The sequence below is a fragment of the Nomascus leucogenys genome, chromosome 21 (genome assembly GCF_006542625.1).
Source record: "Nomascus leucogenys isolate Asia chromosome 21, Asia_NLE_v1, whole genome shotgun sequence".
In the NCBI taxonomy this organism is placed as follows: Eukaryota; Metazoa; Chordata; class Mammalia; order Primates; family Hylobatidae; genus Nomascus; species Nomascus leucogenys.
Window position 1 is genome coordinate 20,686,310 of NC_044401.1, and position 19,574 is coordinate 20,705,883.

Consider the following 19,574-nt stretch of genomic DNA (forward strand, 5'->3'; position numbering starts at 1 on the left):
CTCCATTTACTTACTACCCTATCATTTATATGTGTGTGATAAAAAAGTGGCCAATCTGAGTATTGGTTTCCTTCAGTTCACATCTCCATACGTATGGTTCCAAGAGTCTAGATGGATGTTTTATCTAATCCCTCTATACACAGTTCATGCACAAGTATTAACATATTAACCATTTATGGAGAAGTAGTGAGAAAAAATATGGTAATATGGTGAAAAGCAAGTCACGACATGATATTGTTAGCTTTAGACAGCGTTTTTTGCTGTAAACATTCATATACCACACTCACCAACTGGAAGCATAATATATTCACCTAAGTTTCTAGACATTTTTGTTTCAGAGGGGTGCAGTAGTGGGAGTGTCACTATGGCTAAACCTTCATTTCCTGCCAGTGTGTGTTTGCACTGGTATTAAATGTTCATTTTTCTTTAAGGCTGCAGACATTATTTAGGCTGACCACCAGGAAAAAGGAAACAGTCTAGTCTAGACATATTGGTAGATGAAAAATTTTCTAAATAATCATGGATTTATGCCCAAAGACATTAATCTCTTCCTTAGAAAAGCTTTTGGGGGAAATATGAAAACATTTGCCTGCCAAAAGGGGCAACACTAAGCCAACCTATTCCCAGTTGAGGTATAACCCACAGCTTCCTCCTTCAGACCCTAGACATTAATTAGTCATTACTAACTGAACACCCATTAATTTCATTAATTCTGCTCTTATGTTTATAATTCCGCTCTCTTGGGGTTTCCCCTCTTCTCCTGCCTTTCTTTATTTGAATATTTAGCTTTTTAACAAATTTGATCTAGTAAATATATGAGGACTCCTAAACCAAACAAAGAGGATATGCTTTCCTTTTGACTACATGGATCATTTACAACCACTGACATTGGGCCGTGTTCCAAAGGAAGTCTCAACACATTACAAAGAGAACACATTCCCTGATGGTAAAACAATTACATTAGAAATAAATAATAAGAAAAAAAAAGAATATTTTTGGAAACTTTAAAGTGTACTCCTAAATAACTCATAAATTAAAGAGAGAAGCACATGGAAATAACATTCAAAATTACCCAACAGTGAAAACTACATCAACACATCAAGAAACTACAAACTAACACATCAAATCTTATGGAAGGTAGCTCTAGCAGTGTGCAGGCAAATGTATTTGTTTAAATGCATTTATTTTAAAACAAGAAAGATTGAAAATAAATGAGATCAGCATCTAACTAAAAAAAAGAAAAAAAATAGAGAGAGAAGCAGAAAACAGCCTTACAACAAAGCAAAAAATGAATATAAGAAGAAATGGACAAATCCAGACCTGTAATATAAAACTTCAACAGACTTCTATTAGAAAGTGAGAGATCAATCAGATGAAAAACCATTAGGAATATAGAATATATAAAAAACACAATCAAAGAGTCCCAAAAGCCTGGTTTCATCCTCCACCTTGAAAGGAGTCCTTTTACTTTCTTTTAGTTCCACTGGAGCCAAAAAACCATCACCGTCTGCTCTGGGCCTGCAGGCTCAGCTCCACTCTTGCACTGCATTTCTGTTCTACATCCAGCCCACAGGTTTCTTTGGCCTGTTTTTGCATGTTTTGCTTCATTGCAGTTAGTGTTTTCTACTTTATTGTTTAAATTTATTTTTAAAATTTTGTTTCCAATTTTCTAGGTTTTTTATTTTATTTTATTTTATCTGTCATTGTTATGTCAGGAGCAGACAAGATACACTGTAGATAAACTGTGTCATCTCGACCAGAAGTCATCTTAACCAGAAGTCATCTCTTTTAAAATTTTTTCCATCTATTTTTATTTTGAATAGGAACACATGTATATAGTAAAACATTCCAAGCAAGAGATATTTTGTGTAATATTTTATATAATTAAATTCACCAATTATCAGCTTTATCACATTATAGAGTATTTGTTAGTTTTTTTTTTTCTATGAAGTTTTTCCATTAAAATAACCCTTGGATCTAGCCCCTCTTTACTGGCCTTTGCTCCAACAGCCTTTCTGCTTTCTTACATGCTTAAATATTACATCTTTTCTATCCCATTTGACCATGATGTTTCTCTACCCCTCACCTACCATTGCTTTTTATCACTCCTCATGTGCAATACAAATCTCTAAAATAACCTCATTATCCCAAATCTGTGTTCTCTGGTGACTAAAAATCTCTTCTAAGAAGTCTTGCCTGATTAAACCAAAATTCACCTTCCATCCTAGACTTTGTTTACAGATATGTATGCATGTTGGATTATGATTCATCAGTCTCTAAAAAGTGTGTGTTTACTGATTGGAATTCATGCTTTCAACAACACATCAAGGTTAAAGAGTTAACAGCTTAAAATGGAAAAAGCCTGGGGCCTCAGGTCAGACGAATCCAAATTTAGATCCTAGCTGCGTTATTGTATGAGACTTGGTCTCTCCGAGTCTTCCTATCTGTAAATTGATGATGATAATGCCTGAATTCCAGGCTGTTGCAAGGAAAAAATAAAACAATGTATATATAAAAGTTTGGTACAGTAGCCAACATATAGTTATTTCTCAATAAATAATAGCTTGCTCTCTTTTCTGCCTTCTATGTATTTCTTAAGCTTATTATGCTATAAGCTGCTTTAGTGTCAGGAACTGCTTCTAACTAAAAGCATCGGCTCAGAGTTCCTACATAATGGCTGTCCAGGTGTGTGATGAAGATGTGCATGCACCACTTCCCAGCTGCTCTGACAATTCTGCCATCAGGGCTATTGGGACACTCAAAGAAACATCACTTCTCAGAGGCCCATGATCTTACTACAGGCAGTACGTTGGAGGGAAGTCTCTGGGGTCTAGAGCAAACTGCCTCATCAACTAAACAGAGAAGTTACAGGCAAAGAATCCAGGTACATTAACTAGAGGCCCCAACTCACCTGAAAGAACCAGCTCCCCTGAAGCAGAGTGAGACTTGACCGCAATAGCTCCAGAAGTACATTGTTCCGAACAAGGAACTCTAGGAAGGCAACGAGGCCTGTCAGAAAGACGATCAAAACCAGCAGCTGGTGCACAAAGATGTCCAGCATTTCCCGGCCATGAGTGTGGTTGTAGAAGATAAAAGCTGATGGGGAAAAAATAGATTGTCTTTTTCAGTGGAACCAAGGACCACCCACTGTTTCTCTCTCTCCCTCTCTCTCTGTAGACAGAATTTTACGCATACGCACATTTGTCCAAAAGAGCAGGTGCCCACTGATGCCCACAGTGCTGCATTTTTGGAGACATCACCACCTCATTAGAATAGAATCTTTGAAATCTAACCCTCTTTTTGCTTTCCCTGACCTTTATTCTCTCTCTAACATATTGTGACATTTTCAATGAATGGATTCTCATTATCTCAGGGTGTTAACTGTATTTTTGAATGAATATCTTTTCCTCTTTATCTAAATGAAAAGGATTAAGATGAAGTTGGAATCTCCATAAGATGAAAATATTTCAAAGCATCTTCTAAGCAGGACAAAGAACAGTAAGCATGGCAAGTGCAATAATTCAGATGAGCACACAGATGAATAAGTCAAAGCATCGTCTTAAGGAATTCAGTCCATTGGAGGAGGCAAACACATGGGTGGATTTTGACAGATATAAGAACATGCTCTGGAAGCTCCCAAGAAGTAGTAAATAACTGCATTTCTTCATCCCATAGAGAGATTCCAACTTCATCTTTTTCATGAAGACAAAGAGAAAAGATGTTCATTCAAAATACAGTAACCCCCTGAGATAATGAGAACCGGGCTATTAGTTGTTGACATCCATCGTTTATCCAGCCCTTGTTCCCAAGAGGTATGGGCAAAAGTTCTTATCTTCAGATGCCAGAGGCAAGATGAGTAGGAAGTGACTGCCTCCTGATCAATTTGTGGTTATCTATTGCCATAATCAATCTATTTCTTACAATGTGTGATACATGAAAAAAATCATTAAATGCTTGTTTTCTTCCTACAATAACTGGGAGACCACCTGAACAAAAAATACGTTTTTAATTAACTTTCCAAAATTAGGACCCCATATTTTTTATGTGACTGCATTTTTTGGACCCTACTTATCATCAAATGGCAGAGTATTACTGTATCAATATGAAAAAGCCTATTAGTAGATAGTGGAAGCTGTTCTGCTGTGAGTGGCTGCCTCATTTCAGTGTATTCATGCTTTATTACTCTGGGATCAGTTTTCATTTGTTAAAAGTGAAAAAAAATGATAATCTTCAGAACAATCCAGAGATGAGTAACCTTTGTAAGTGGTCCTTTGAGACAGATGTGAAATGTGAACATAGCAATTGAACAGTTGTGTTTGCCCAGTTCTACTGAGTGAGTCAGTACAGCATGTAGATCTTTGGCACCCTGCCTAGGACACCCAAGTATTTCATTATGGCCCAGATATATGGCCCTATCAATCAAGGCTGCAACAAGATGCCAGAGGTATATTAATATGAAGGGCTACATAAATGCTCACTAATAGAGAAAGGTACATGAAAATATTCACTAATACTTACCCTCCACAAATAAGGCATTTGACAACATTAACTTGGTTAAGGACACAGGAAGTGAACTGATGGTGAAACATAAGATATCTGCCACACCCAACAGCCCAAAGAAGAAATACATGGTGAAATGATGCCAGCCCAGGAGTTGGTTCCAGTGGCCCTGTTTATAGTCATATAACATCAGATGGGGCCCTCCAGGAATAAACTGCTCCCCAGCCATGCCTGCAAAGAAACATATCACAGTTTTGGAAACTCCGCTTTACCTAGAATTCAAGAAGATGCAGGAGGACTAGTCCATTGCTTATTCCAATCTAATGTCCTCTTGTGACATTAATTCTTCTCTCTGAGCTGTTCCCTAACAGCTGAGCACTGGCACTTTAGGCTTGTTTTGGAAGTTCAGATGCTGGTTCAAATAAATAGTTTTAGTCAAAGATAGCCAATTGAATCAAACAACTATTTCAGATCTTCAATGCCAATGATCTTAGTTCCACTGCCTATTCCAATCTAATGACTAAGATACATCCTGAATTATTTGGAGATTTGAATTTGGGAGACAACTCCTATGGGGATTGATTACTTCCTTCTTAAATACTACATCTTTGGGTAGCTGCCATAAAGTAGAGGGTTGTGCTTGGTACCAGATAAAAATGCTACAGAGTTCAGCTTTTCTCCAATTATGATAACTGAGAAAGCCCAGACAGTACTGGGCACAGTGGCTCACACCTGTAATCCCAACACTTCAGGAGGCCGAGGCGGGCAGATCACTGGAGGTCAGGAACTCGCAATCAGCCTGGCCAACATGGTGAAATCCCATCTCTACTAAACATACAAAAATTAGCCGAGTGTGGTGGCAGGCGCTTGTAATCCTAGCTACTTGGGAGCTGAGGCACAACTGCTTGAACCCCAGAGGCAGAGGTTGCAGTGAGCCAGGATAATGCCACTGCACTCCAGCCTGGCCGATAGACCGAGACTCCATCTCAAAAAAAAAAAAGGAAAAAAGAAAGCCCAGACAGATACAGCAGACGATCCAGTCTGGTATGCAAACAGTTAAACTTTCTTACAGATACTGCCTTATTTGTTAATCTATAGAATTTGGCAAGGAAATTTCCCTCTTTGGAAATGTTACTGTGTAATTTGATGCCATAGCAAAGACCTGTTGCCATGAATAAAGCATGAAGAAATCTAATGGGAAAATCGGAAATTTTACCTTTTATAATGGAGAGGCTAGAGTGGAACTCTCAAGAACACAGAACATTTTCACTGAATCTTCATATGGAAGATTCAGTGGGAGGAAAGGCCTTAGAAGTCATCTGGCCTAATCTCTTTCTCCAATTTCGGAACCAAGAAAAAAAGATGAGTGCAGAAGGCTAAAGTCTTCTACAGCCTATTCAGAAATTATTTATTGCTGAAGCTTTTCCATAATAACTTGATTGATTTCACATCATTTGCAAAATGGTTTTTGATAGGGTTTATTCTTTCAGAGATCAGAACAATTGATATAAAATTATTTCAGAAGCTCCAACCAATTCTTGAAAAGAAATTCACTTTGACCGGGTAGGCAAGTTAACTACTATGACTAATTCATTAAGAAATAGCTCTTTGTTTAAGTGTAAATTATTACCTTCCCAATGAATTGTATCAGATAGAAATTACAATTAGAATGCATTAAGAGATATTTTTGAATAAAAATTCATTTTAGCAATTTCATGATTTTATATTGTTTCATATTTTACATATGAAAACACTCAAAAGGTAAAAATAGAACACAGAATGGTCCACTCACCAGTTAAAGCCATGCCAACTATTGTAATTCCCTCCAAAATTTCCAATCGATAGAATAATGTTTTGGAACCAAGGTAGCAGGTTCGCTTTTGCTTTTTGCAGATATACTTCAGAATACTCTTTGTACACCACCAAAGACCAATAATAAAAAAGAAGGTTCCAGGGAGGGCATGACCTCTGAAATTCCCCATGATCTACAAATAGAAGAACACACAGAAAATAAAAGACGTTTCATTGCCAGAATCTGGACAAAACATCACTTGTTTCCATAAAGTACACTCTCTTCTGATTATTATGGATACATCACTGAAGATGATTCTGAGGATCCTACATTACTGTGCATAGTAGTAAATACCAGTACAATATCAATAATACCAATAAAAACAAAATAAAAACTCACATTTGTTGAATACTTACCATGTACTCTGCACTATGTCGAGTGTTTTATGTTCAGTCTTCAACCTAATTTATGCAACATACCCATGAATGAAGCATTGTTACCCCTTTTTCTTTAGGGATACTCATTTAGAGAGGTTAGACCACTTGCCCAAATCTCACAAATATTAAGCAAAAGTTCCATTATTTTTAACACAGAAATCAAAAGGATTTCTTCACATCCACAGCATATACTTCGCCATACAGTGGCCCTTCAAGCCTATCTGAAGGAAAGTGATATGAAAGTTTTATCTTTATGTTTAAAACTTGAAATGATGTGAAATTGCCTACACATTCTTTTAGGTTGATAATTTCAAAATATCAAGCATCAAGTGTACGGAAGAAACAATTAGTGTTCATCAAATATCTGTGTGCTGCTCCCCACTCTTTCCCAGCCTCTCCCTCCAGTTAGATTGGGCCCATGTTTTTAGTTCTGGCTAATACACTATAAGCTGAACTAGCACATGTCACTTTCCAAGCTGGGTCAGTTAGCAGTCTACACGACTCCTTTACCTGTCTCTTCTCCTGCCTGGGCAACCTTGGTGTGGCATATCTGCAACCCAGAAGGTGATCAACCAGCCTGCTTCAGATTTTGTAAGAAACAATTCCTTATTGTGCTAAGGCAATGAAACTTTGAGATTTACTGTTAAAACACCTTAGCCCCACCTAGCCAGATATCAAGCCAAATCAAATTGCAAACTTTGTTTACATTATTGCCACATGGTGGAGTCACTTCTGGTTAATAAACAGAAATACCCTCCATTTTTGGTCCCTGCTATTTAAAAAAAAAGGAATTATGTGAGTTTTTAATTACATGAGTAGCCCTTTGTTGAAACATACCATACCATCAACAGAATAATGAAAAGAGAGTCCAGAATCACCCTTGTGGATCTGACACTAGCCCAGGTCCAAGGAAACTCATGAAAGGAGATTTCAGGATTTCCCCTGGCCCAGCAGATTCATTTTATCTCTAGGTGATAATGGGCTGCTCAGTTCAGGACAGACCCCTTTGGGTTACTTCCATCCCTCTGATACAACTGTGAAACTCAGGGGGAAACTCGGAAGCTGACCCAAACCCTAAAATCTCTTATATCTCAGTGGCGACCCCAGGCAGTCATTTCAGGACACGCTTGAATCGTCCAAACCATCTAAGAGTCTCAGGCTCAATATATCACATAGTGCTATGTGAAGGTCCTCGTCCTAACTATGCCTGTAATGGTGTGTTTGGGTCATGTTTCTTAACCTTTCTAAGCCTTGGATCTTAATTAATAAAAGAAGGAGGCAGGCCTAGATGAAACCTGGAGTTCTTTCCTGCCCTAAAAGTCTCTGATTTATTATCTTAACCACCACCTTTATCACAGTGTTGCTGAGTTCTGTTTTGGTTTAGGCAATCATATGGGATTGAGAAAACTTCTATATGGGATTGCAAAGTATATACAGACTGCAAATTTTTTGAACTTTTCTGAAAATGAGTTGTATTTGGTTTAAGAAGTGTTAAACATTTTATATTTCTTAGTACAGGAAGCCCACTTTCAGGGATTTATCTTGAAAATATAAATGGAAATACAAGCACTAGGAGAATGTCAAATAAATTACACAGCCACTGAAAATAAGGTTTTCAAATAACTTAAATGATAGGGGACATATTTAGTTAAAAAAATTGGATTAAAAATTAGGGGAAGGGATTTGAATTTGGATTATCTAAGTCCGAATACCAACTTTATAATTTGTTAGTTACATAACTTTGGGCAAGTTACTTAACCCCTCAGTGCCACAGTTTTCCCTTCTGTAAAATGGGACAAATAACAGTGCCTACATCATAAATTTAAAGTGAATTACTCCAAAGCAAATAACCCACAGTACTGTTAAATAAGCTCATGCTATCTTCAACCTACCTCTAACTACCAAAGTAAAACAAAAGTAAAACCAAATGAACAATTTTACTTAGGTACTAAGATGGATATAGAAAATCAAGAAACATTGATACAATTGATTTGGCAATCATTGGTGTAGTGCCCAAGACATTTCTTTTGCTGTTGTCTTAGAGGGTTACTGGGATAATCTGTGGTTATTGAACTCCTTGACTGCAATTAGAGAATAAACTCCTTGAAAGCGGAGGCCATATATCCATTCTTCTTTCTATTCCCCACTGGCTACCCACTGCCTTACATACCATGAGGTTCTAAATTTACAAGGAGTTACTAAGCTCTTCTTATAACACAAGATCATATATTTGCAAAACATCTCTACTCTGATGTCTCAAAGGCCACTCACACTCAACATACCCCAAAACTGAACTAATCATCTTATCAACCCATCTACCGCCAGAAAATAATTTTAGTTACCCTAAAAGAATCCCTGGTTACCTAGTTTGGTTAACAACACTGCCAATTCATCCCTTTGCCTAAACCCAAAATATGAACATCATCCTAGAGTTCGGCTCTTTCCTTAAAAAACAATTGGTAATTGAGATTTATCACCTCTGCTACCTAACATTGATCCCCTCTAAGGGAAGGGGAAGGGTACTCTTCAATTTCACCTGCTTGGAGAAATCCTTCCTGATGGCCCAAATAGGGGAGGGTCCCTATTATACCCTTTCAAGGCACCCAGTCCTCACATTAGTGACTTCTTTGCATGATTAGTTATTGAAGGTCTGTGCTCCTCAATAGCCCCTATGACCATTATCATATTATGAAAGCCTGTGCAACTGACTGTGGGGGCACCTCAGAGGTTAGGTGCCTGGGCCTTCTCCATTTTTTTTTTAAGGCTCCTAGTATATTAAAAAAGAAAGAAAATGCCAAAACAGAGTCACAAAAATTTTGGTTGCTTTAAAATATTTAGAATTACCTAATAAATACTTTTAACATACAAGTAAACATACTGCCTATGTCATAGATATGATGAAATTTTAAAATCCAGGCCTTCCCTGAAGGTACAGCTCTAGGCCAAATAGCCCTCTTGACCCACTCTTATGACAAGCTAAGAGGCTCCTGCTGCCCCCAAAGCTGAGAGGATCAGTATATCTCAGCACATCCATCAGGATGTAATAAGGAGGCAATGGGGAATAGTGGAGGGTTTGCGAAGAAAAGTATGAGCTGATCAAAGTGGGGAAAGAAAGGAGTCCTCCTTCCTACTTCAGTTATACAACTCCTGTGTCTTCAGCCTTTTAATCTGAAACAATCTGATGGTTCCAATCTTTCTGTTTAAAGATCCAAACAAAATGAAGTCAAAGTATAAGGGTTGTTACATTTGTCTGGCTAAGGAACCCAACAGATACAGTTACTCCTGGCAATAAAAACATCATTCATCTTATTTCACTTTCATTGTGAAAGAAAACATTGTCCATATCCTCAAACATTACTTCACTCTCATCTCCTAGAAACCATTATCTGTAAGTCTCTTTTGTTCCCTGCTTTACTGTTGCCTTCAGGTGCAACTTATTCCTTGTAAAAGCCAAGTAAAGTAGCACAGAGTTTGATCAGATTTAAAAGCAGACATTCTCGTTTGAAGGAGAGCACGGGGCTTTCCTCGCCCACAAAAGAGAACATGCAAGCAGCCAGCAGAAACCCCAGGGAAAATGCCAGGGCAGGAAACATGAAGGTCCTTCCTCCGGACTCTCCTACCTGATCCTACCACTTACAACCTGCTAAGAAAAGCAGTTCGGCCGAGCGCAGTGGCTCACGCCTGTAATCCCAGCACTTTGGGAGGCCAACGCAGGCGGATCACGAGGTCAGGAGATCAAGACCATCCTGGCTGACACGGTGAAACCCCGTCTCCACTAAAAATACAAAAAAGTCTCTGGGTGTGGTGGCGGGCGCCTGTAGTCCCAGCTACTCGGGAGGCTGAGGCAGGAGAATGGCGTGAACCTGGGAGGCGGAGCTTGCAGTGAGACGAGATCCCACCACTGCACTCCAGCCTGGGCGACAGAGCGAGATTCCGTCTCAAAAAAAAAAAAAAGCAGTTCACCCAGGCCTAAAAGACAGACTGCAAGATTTCGTCATTGGTTTCCAGTGTGATTCATCCTAAAAATTCTTCCTCCTCCCCCATCCAGAGAAGCCCTCCACTTCTAATGATACCAAGCATTACCCTCTGGCCTGAAAACAAGAAACCCCTCCTGCTGTCCCCATTACCCTACTTTTTGCTGACCACCCCCCGGCGTACACACAGACTCACTCACCACGCAGAAGGCAGAAGGGAAACATTTTAAAACTCCGTCCCTTAAGAGATAATATTGGGCAGAGCCCAAGATCTAACTCAGGTGCTAGGTGTTAATTCCCAGGTGTTAACAGCCACACAAACCACAGACCAGGCCTATACACAGAAAAGGAAAACAACTCAAAATAACCCAGAAAAAGAGATGCAATGGTTTGCTTGGTGGAATTCTAATCAAATAGCTAAATTCAATATAAAATGAATACCATTATGAGAAAAAACTTAAAATTTCATCTTGCACCACCACCAAAATGAAGTATTCCTGAGTCTTCATTAGTGACTCATACTTTGAAATACATTTGTAAATTCCAATACACTAAACAAATCTGAACAGCTTTGCTCTATTTGTCTTAATACTCAAATTGTATCCACATAATGTGTGGATACAAAAATATGTAGCTTTAAAATTTCATTCTCCATCATTATTCTGTACCAGCACTTTCTCCTCCAAATTTCATTTATTTTGAATGAGTCTTCTTAAAGTATCCTTACCTTCACACTTTCCTCAATGTCAAGTCCAACTCAATTCTCTTCTCTTAAGGATTTATAATGGCTCCAGACTCAAGAGGGAAAAGCAGATGCTGAGTGGCCCTAAATCTAAAACTGCCTACTCTTCCTCCTTTGAGATTAAACCAATGTGCTCCTATCTTTCTAGCATGAGCAGATAAACCTTCAGACTAGGTTACAATGCATTTAAACCCAGAGAACACACTCTTTGGAACCTCCTGCCTCCCTGTCCAAACATTGTGCCAGAGGGCAGTTCTGGATGTGACTCACCTTGCCATCCCGCCCACCAGGGCGCTAGCCTCAGTCATGTTCCACCTGCTCTGAAAACCAAGGCCAGTGAAGGATATTGCCACTCTTGCAGGCCATGGAGACAGACAGAAGACAAAGGGAATGGTTAGAGCAGCAATGACATAATAGATCGTGTTCTGTAAGGCATAAGAAGATAATCCATTTTCCTTTTGACTGTTTTTGTTTGTTTTTGGTTTTTGGTTTTGGTTTTTTTTTTTTTTTTTTTTTTGAGACAGGATCTCACTCTGTTGCCCAGGCTGGAGTGCAGTGAGGCAATCTCAGCTCACTGCAACCTCCACCTCCCGGGTTGAAGTGATTCTCCTGCCTCAGCCTCCTGAGTAGCTGGGATTACAGGCGCATGCCACCATACTGGCTAATTTTTGTATTTTTAGTAGAGATGAGGTTTTACCATGTTGGCCAGGCTGATCTCGAACTCCTGACCTCAGGTGATCCGCCCACCTTGGCCTCCCAAAGTGCTGGGATTACAGGCATGAGCCACCATGCCCGGCCAAAGATAACCCATTTTCTAACACGCAGTGCCTCAAGAAAGAGATTGCCACAGGGTTGAAGTCATGGCCAAAACCGAAGTTATAGGAATAAGAAAAATGATGAAAGAAAACTGCTGTAGGTCAACAATGCAGTGCAAAGCATTTGGGATGCTCTTCTAATCATCACTTGCATTGTACAGGGACACTTCAGGCACTTGAGGCACCCTCTGCAGAATAGACACAGCACCTGCTCACAACAGAAAGCTTATGATAGACTGAAGAAACCACAAAAAACAGAAATGCTAAAATATGTCCCTAAGGAACAAACTAATTACAAGTTCTATGGAGGTGTTAAGATGACTGGCATGTGTAAGAGGGGGAGAGGACTTTGTCTAAGAAGGTGCTCGATGGAGGAGATCGTTCTAAAGTAGTGTGGTAGATGAGGAGCCCACAGTGACCAGGGAACAGTGGAAAGGAAGCTTCTCAACAGTGGAGAGCAGTTAGGTGAAATCAAGAAAGAAGTGAGAGCTCTGGTCTGCAAGAGAGCTTCTCATTCACTCTCAGCCCAGCAAGCCCAGCCTTCCAAATAAGAGGATGAGTGTCTCTTCTTTTTGCAGATGATAGTGCCAAGACACAGGAATGCTATTTGAATGAGCATGTGGAGACAAACAGAGTAGCATCAAGATACTGAGATTTAAATCCAACTTCCCCATCTCTGTACCCCAGAGGCCATGTGTCTCTTGTCAGTGTCATAAGCTCGGACGTGCTCATTCATATTAGGCTTAGCATGTGACCAGAGATGAGTGTCTCAGCAGCTGCTCCCAAAGCCAGAATGATAATAAAGCTCTGTCAGAAGAAAATAACCACTCTAGAGTGCTATTACCTTATTTATTTTATCTTATTTTGATCTCTTCTGTACCTCTGCCTATTGTTCCACTACCAACCCCTCTCAATGTTTAAATAACTAAAACCATCCACGGCACATCAGCTATTCTTAACCAAACATCTAAAATGACATGAACCCTAAACTTGAAAATATAAGAAAGGATGAGGCAATCCAAAAACTTATGTCTTTAAAAATAAAACATAAAAACAAAAATTAAGAACAAATGTCATATGGCATCACCTGCTTGTAACCAACTCTTCAAAGTAAATAGAAGTCTGGATTGTTTGTCAGTAGTGACGCACCTGTGATGGGAAGGAAGGCATTCATTGAACGCCTATTGTAGACTAATAACTTTACATACACACATCTGTTTATTTTGTCATTAAAACAACTCAAGGAAATACAGTTGACCCATGAACAATAGGGGCTCGAACTGGGTTGGTTCACTTATACATGGGTTTTCTTCTGCCTCTGCCACCCCCGAGACAGCAAGAAAGATCAACCCCTCCTTTTCCTCCTCCTCCTCAGCCTATTCAACATAAAGATGACAAGGATGAAGACCTTTATGATGATCCACTTCCACTTAATGAAGAGTAAATATATTTTATCTTCCTTATGATTGTCTTCATAACATTTTCTTTTTCTCTAGCTTACTTTATGGTAAGAATACAGCACATAGGCCAGGCGTGGTGGCTCACACCTGTAATCCCAGCACTTTGGGAGGCTGAGGCAGGCAGATCATGAGGTCAGGAGTTTGAGACCAGCCTGACCAACATGGTGAAACCCCATCTCTACTAAAAATACAAAAATTAGCCCAGCATGATGACACACACCTGTATTCCCAGTTACTCAGGAGGCTGAGGCAGGAAAATTGATTGAACCTGGAAGGCAGAGGTTGCAGTGAGCCAAGATCATGCCACTGCACTCCAGCTTGGGCAACAGAGCAAGACTCTGTCTCAAAAAAAAGAAAAAAATACAGTATATAATGAAGCTACATTTCATAACATATGAAATGTGTTAATTGGCTGTTTATAAAAGGCTTCCAGTCAAGTTTGGGGGAAGTAAAAATCTATACTCGGATTTTTTACTGCAAGGGGTGGCCAGACCCCTAACCCCTGCATTGTTCAAGGGTCAACTGTATTATTATCTCTACCATAGATATAAGAAAACCAAAGTTCCAAGGTATTTAGTGACCTACTCTATGTCACAGAGTTAACGAAGACCAGAGCCAGGATTTCGAAGTCCTTGTATGTCTGACTCCAAATCCCTTACCTAAGAACAAAGACTAGAAAAGACTTTTCAATGGCCCCATCAAAGGGTCTCAGTCAAGTACCTCTGAGTAGGTTAAATACCATAGGGAAAAAGGCATCTCCTTCTGTTCCTTTCTACCACTGAGCTGCCAGCACATGTTAAGGAGGTAAAGCTTTGCACAGAGCCAACAGTATTTACTTACCACCACTGTAGTCAAAGTCAGAGGGCACAGGACTGCTAACAATAAGGAAAGCTGGGCTTTGTCATTCATTTGTCATGGATTGACAAAGGTCTAGATGCTAGTAATAAGCATCACACTGATCATTGGTGATGTAGTAAGAACGTAAAGTTGTCATTCTATGGTTCCAAAGTACATGTTGCTTCACAATTCAACTCAGTGAACCATGATTTATCACTTTGTATCTAAGGATCTGCTTCAAGTTACAGGGGACTCTATGGTGAGCAAATACATCAGTTTTCTATTGCTGCTGTAACAAACTACTACAAAATTAGTACATTGAAACAACACACATTTATTATATTACCATTCTATGGGTCAGATATTCAACACAGATCTCACTGGGCTATCAAGGTGTCAGCAAAGCTGCCCCTACATGCCTGTCACTAAAACCAAGGTGCCACCAAGGCTGCTCCTATGTCCCATTGAAGAGGCTGTAAGGGAGAATACATGTCTTTCCCTTCTCCAGCTCCTAGAAGCCACCTCCATTCCTTGGCTCATAGCCCCCCTCCCTCCATTTTCAAAACCAGTAATGTTCCATCTCTGACCACTTCCTAACCATGGATTCCTCTGACTCTGAATTTATCTGGTAAAGGTTCTAATTTTGAGAACTCATGTGATTAGACTGAGTCTACCAGAATAATCCAGGATAATCTCTTCACTGTATGTCATTAATTTAATCACATATGCAAAGTCCCTTTTGCCAAGTAAGGTAATATATTCACAAGTTCCAGGAATTAGGACATAGGCAGGTAGGAACACTGTTCTGCCTACCACAAAAACACAAAAGGACTTACAGTCTGGCAGTTACCACAAAAACACGAAAGGGCTTACAGTCTGGCAGGACAAAGAAGACAGACACAGAAGTGACTGTGATTCCAAAAAGATGGGCTAAGATTTATAGTAAAGGAATAAAATGCTATATGTGTGCTGAGCCCCTTCCTTTAATTCAAGAGAGGGAGAGAGGCATATGACTGGATTTGGGAAGAACTTTAAAGGTCATCTGAGCTAGACCTTGAGCAATGAGTGGATTTTGAAAGGTGGAACTAAAAGGAGCCACCCTAGACATAAGGAAGAGCATAAATAAACTCACATTGGAAGGAACGTAGAGGAGACATTGTAGTCACTGGGGTAGGAGATAATGAAAAATACAGCTAGAAACTATACACATATGAGAAGCTGGTGAGTGATAGAAATGACAATATAAATTACCAATCCATGGAAAAATTATTAATGTTTTTAGAACTGAGTTTCTATTCATGGATAAAAATTAAACTAGATTCCCTACTCACATCAGATTCAAAAATAAATTCTAAGTGTGTTAAAGAGCTAGTTATGAAATTCCAACTTTAAAACTTTTTAGAAGAAAATATTTGAAGACATCCTTATGACCTTGGGATAAGAAAAAAAATTTTAACAAGGTACAAAAAGCAAAATAATGAAGAAAAAGACTGAAAAAGTTGACCACATCAAAACTTAAAACTTCTGTATACAAATGGCAAACATGAAAAGATGTTCGAGATCATTAGTCATTTGGGATATCCTAATTAAAATAATAAAAACCAATGCACACTCACTAGAATGGCTAAATTTTAAAAGACTGACAATTCCAAGTGCTGGTATGGATGTGGACCAGCTAGAACTCTTATACACTGCAGGTAGAAACACAAACAGAACAGCCCCATGGGAAAGCAGCTTGTCACTTTTTATAACATTAAACATACACTTACCATTCGACCCAGCAATCCTCACTAGGTATTTACCCAAGGGAAATGAAAACGATGTCCACACAAAGACCTGTACATGGATCCTCATAGTAGCTTTATTTATAATAACCCAAACCTGGAAATAACCCATTGACATGTGAATCGATGAACAAACTATGATACATCTCCACAATAAAAAGGGACAAATTGTTGATACATGCAAAAACCTGAATTAATCTTAAAAGCATTATGTTACATGAAACAAAACAGACACTAAAGGGTACTTACTGCGTAGTTCCATTTATATGAAATTCTAATATAGAGAAAACTGTAGTGATAGAAAGCAGATCAGTGGTTGCCTCCGGGTAAAGGGAATAGAATTGACTGCAAAGGGCATTAGGGAACTTTTCAAGGTGATGGAAATATTCTATATATTGATAATGACAACAATTAGACAACTGTACACATTTGCCCAAACTCATCAAATTATACTCTTAAAAGATGTGAACTTTATTGCATGTAAATTACACTTCAATAAAGCTGATTGAAAAGAAGGGAAGAAATATCACTTCTGCCCTTCCTTCTCTTGAAGGCTGGAACATGGTTATGATGGTTAATGCTTTGGCAATTATCTCAGATTATGCAGATAAGGCTCACATCTAGGGGTAGGAGCAGTGCACCTAAAAGAGGCTTATTCCTGAAGATTGTGGATCCACCACTCCATCCCTGCATATCTTATTTTATGTGAGATGGAATCAAACTTCTATCATGTACAAAAGCAAAAAAAATAAATCTACCTTGTATAATAGCAAAAAAAAAACCACTTAAAACTTCTATATGTCCAAATATTAGCTAACAGTTATTGACTGCTTTCTGTGTACCACTTTTCATTTATGTAAGTGCTCTTCATCTTAACTCCTTTAATCTTCAAAACAAACCTCTGAAATAGGTAACACTATCACCCCCATTTTACAGATGAAGAAACTGAGATGCAGTTAGAGATTAACTAAAGTACCCAAGGTTGTACTGGTGATAAGTAACAGGACCGGGATTTATACCCATCCTTGGCCCTATGCCTCTCCCACAATGGTACCATAAATAAAGTTTTAAAATACATGACAGACAGAAAAAATATTTGAAATAAATGTAAATGACAAAAGATGAGTACTAGGGAATGTAATTTTTAAATTAGGAATCAATTTGAAAAAGAAAAACTGCTCCCCCATGGGTAAAAAATAAGAATAGACAATTCAACACAAGGCAAAACCCTAATTGTCCAATAATCATATGAAAAGATCCTTGATTCACTAAAAAGCAAAGAAAACCAAATTACAAACAGGTATTTTTCATCTATTTTATTGCAAAATTTTAAAAATCTATTATATCAAGTGTTGGTGAGGGCATGAGGAAACAAGAACACTCATACACTACGGAAAGTACAAACTGGCACTACTATTACACTTTGCCAAGAATTTGGCAGTAGCTAGGATAGTTGAAAATGCACATATGACACAATCCAGCAATTTGATGTGTAGTGTGTACTCTCCCAAAATTCCTATACATGCTCTCTTGTATATGTCAAAAAAAGTTCATTACTACAACTGGTTGTAGTAACGTAAAATTGGAAATAATCTGAACATCCATCAATAGAGAAATGAATAAATAATATGACGTAATATATATACAACAGAATATAATACTACCAGTAAAAGATTTTTGAATAAAAGAAGTATATCTATGCTTATAAACAGGAATGAATTTTGAAAGCATTAGGTTGAGTGAGAAATGCAAATTGCAAAACAGTGGTAAACTTTGATGCAATTTATGTACTGTTTTTATTTTTCCATTTTTATTTTAGTGGATATATGATTCAGTGGATACATGTGGAGCTTTGTTTCCTGGGTATATTGCATCATGCTGAGGTTTGGGGTATGAATGATTCCATCACCCATGTACTAAGCATAGTACCCAACAGTAAGTTTTTCAACCCTTGTCCCCTCCCTCCCTTCCTCCTCTAGTAGTCCCCAGAGCCTATTATTGTCATCTGTGTGCCCATGTATTACCAATGTTTAGCTCCCACTTATAAGTGACAACATGTGGTATTTGATTTATTGTACCTGTGTTAATTCACCTAGGATAATGGCTCCAGCTGCAACCATGTTGCTGCAAAGAACATGATTTTCATTCCTTTCTATGGTTGCATAGTATTCCATGATGTAAACGTACCACAAATTCTTTATCCAATCCAGTGAGCACCTCGGTTGGTTCCATGTTTTTGCTATTGTGAATGGTGCTGTGATGAACGTGAGAGTGCATGTGTCTTTTTGGAGATGTTTGTTGACTGAATAGTTTGTGAAAATTTGCTCCCATTCTGTGGGTTGCCTGTTTACTCTATTGATAGTTTATTTTGCTCTGCAGAAGATCTTTAGTTTAATTAGGTTCCACTTATTGACTTTTGTTTTTGTTGCAATTTCTTTTGGGGACTTAGTCATAAATCCTTTCCCAAAGCCAACATCCAGAATGGTGTTTCCTAGGTTTTCTCCTACTATTCTTCTAGTATTCATATGTCTATGAAATCATAGATGACATAAACAAACGGAAAAACATTCCATGTTCATAGATTGGAAGAATCAATATCAGTAAAATGGCCATACTGCCCAAAGCAATCTACAGATTCAATGCTATTCCTATCAAGCTACCAAGGTCATTTTTTACAGAATTAGAAAATAATATTCTGAAATTCATATGGAATCAAAAAAGAGCTCAAATAGCCAAAGCAATCCTAAGCAAAAAGAACAAAGCCAGAGGCATCACATTATCTGACCAACTTCAAACTTTACTATAAGGCTACAGTAACCAAAACAGCATGTGCTAGTATAAAAACAGACACATAGACCAATGGAACAAACTAGAGAACATAGAAATAAAACCATGCATGTACAGTCATCTAATCTTTGACAAAGTCAACAAAAATAAGCTAAGGGGAAAGGACTCTCAGTTCAACAAAGGTGCTGGGATAGCTGGCTAGCCATATGCAGAAGAATGAACCTCGACCCCTACCTTTCACTATATACAAAAATTAACTCCACTTTGGGAGGCCTAGGTGGGCAGATTGCTCAAGCCCAGGAGTTCAAGACCAGCCTGGGCAACATGGCGAAACCCTGTCTCTACTAAAAATATGAAAAGTTAGCTCGGCATGGTGGCACATTCCTGTAGTCCCAGCTGCCCAGGAAGCTGAAGTGGGAGGATCATATGATCCCAGGAAGGTGAGG

At 38.6% G+C, this 19,574-nt stretch overlaps 1 protein-coding gene across 1 annotated transcript in view; it reads right to left on the reverse strand.

The window, feature by feature from the left end:
- Positions 1-19,574, reverse strand: part of TMEM45A (transmembrane protein 45A) — a 75,604-nt gene that overhangs the window by 12,361 nt on the left and 43,669 nt on the right. Inside the window, exons 2-4 of the mRNA XM_003261736.4 lie at positions 6,293-6,485; positions 4,519-4,731; positions 2,912-3,096 (exon numbers count right to left, since the gene is read on the reverse strand). Coding sequence (XP_003261784.1) covers positions 2,912-3,096; positions 4,519-4,731; positions 6,293-6,482 — 588 coding nt within the window. The 5' untranslated portion in view covers positions 6,483-6,485. The remainder of the gene's footprint in view (positions 1-2,911; positions 3,097-4,518; positions 4,732-6,292; positions 6,486-19,574) is intronic.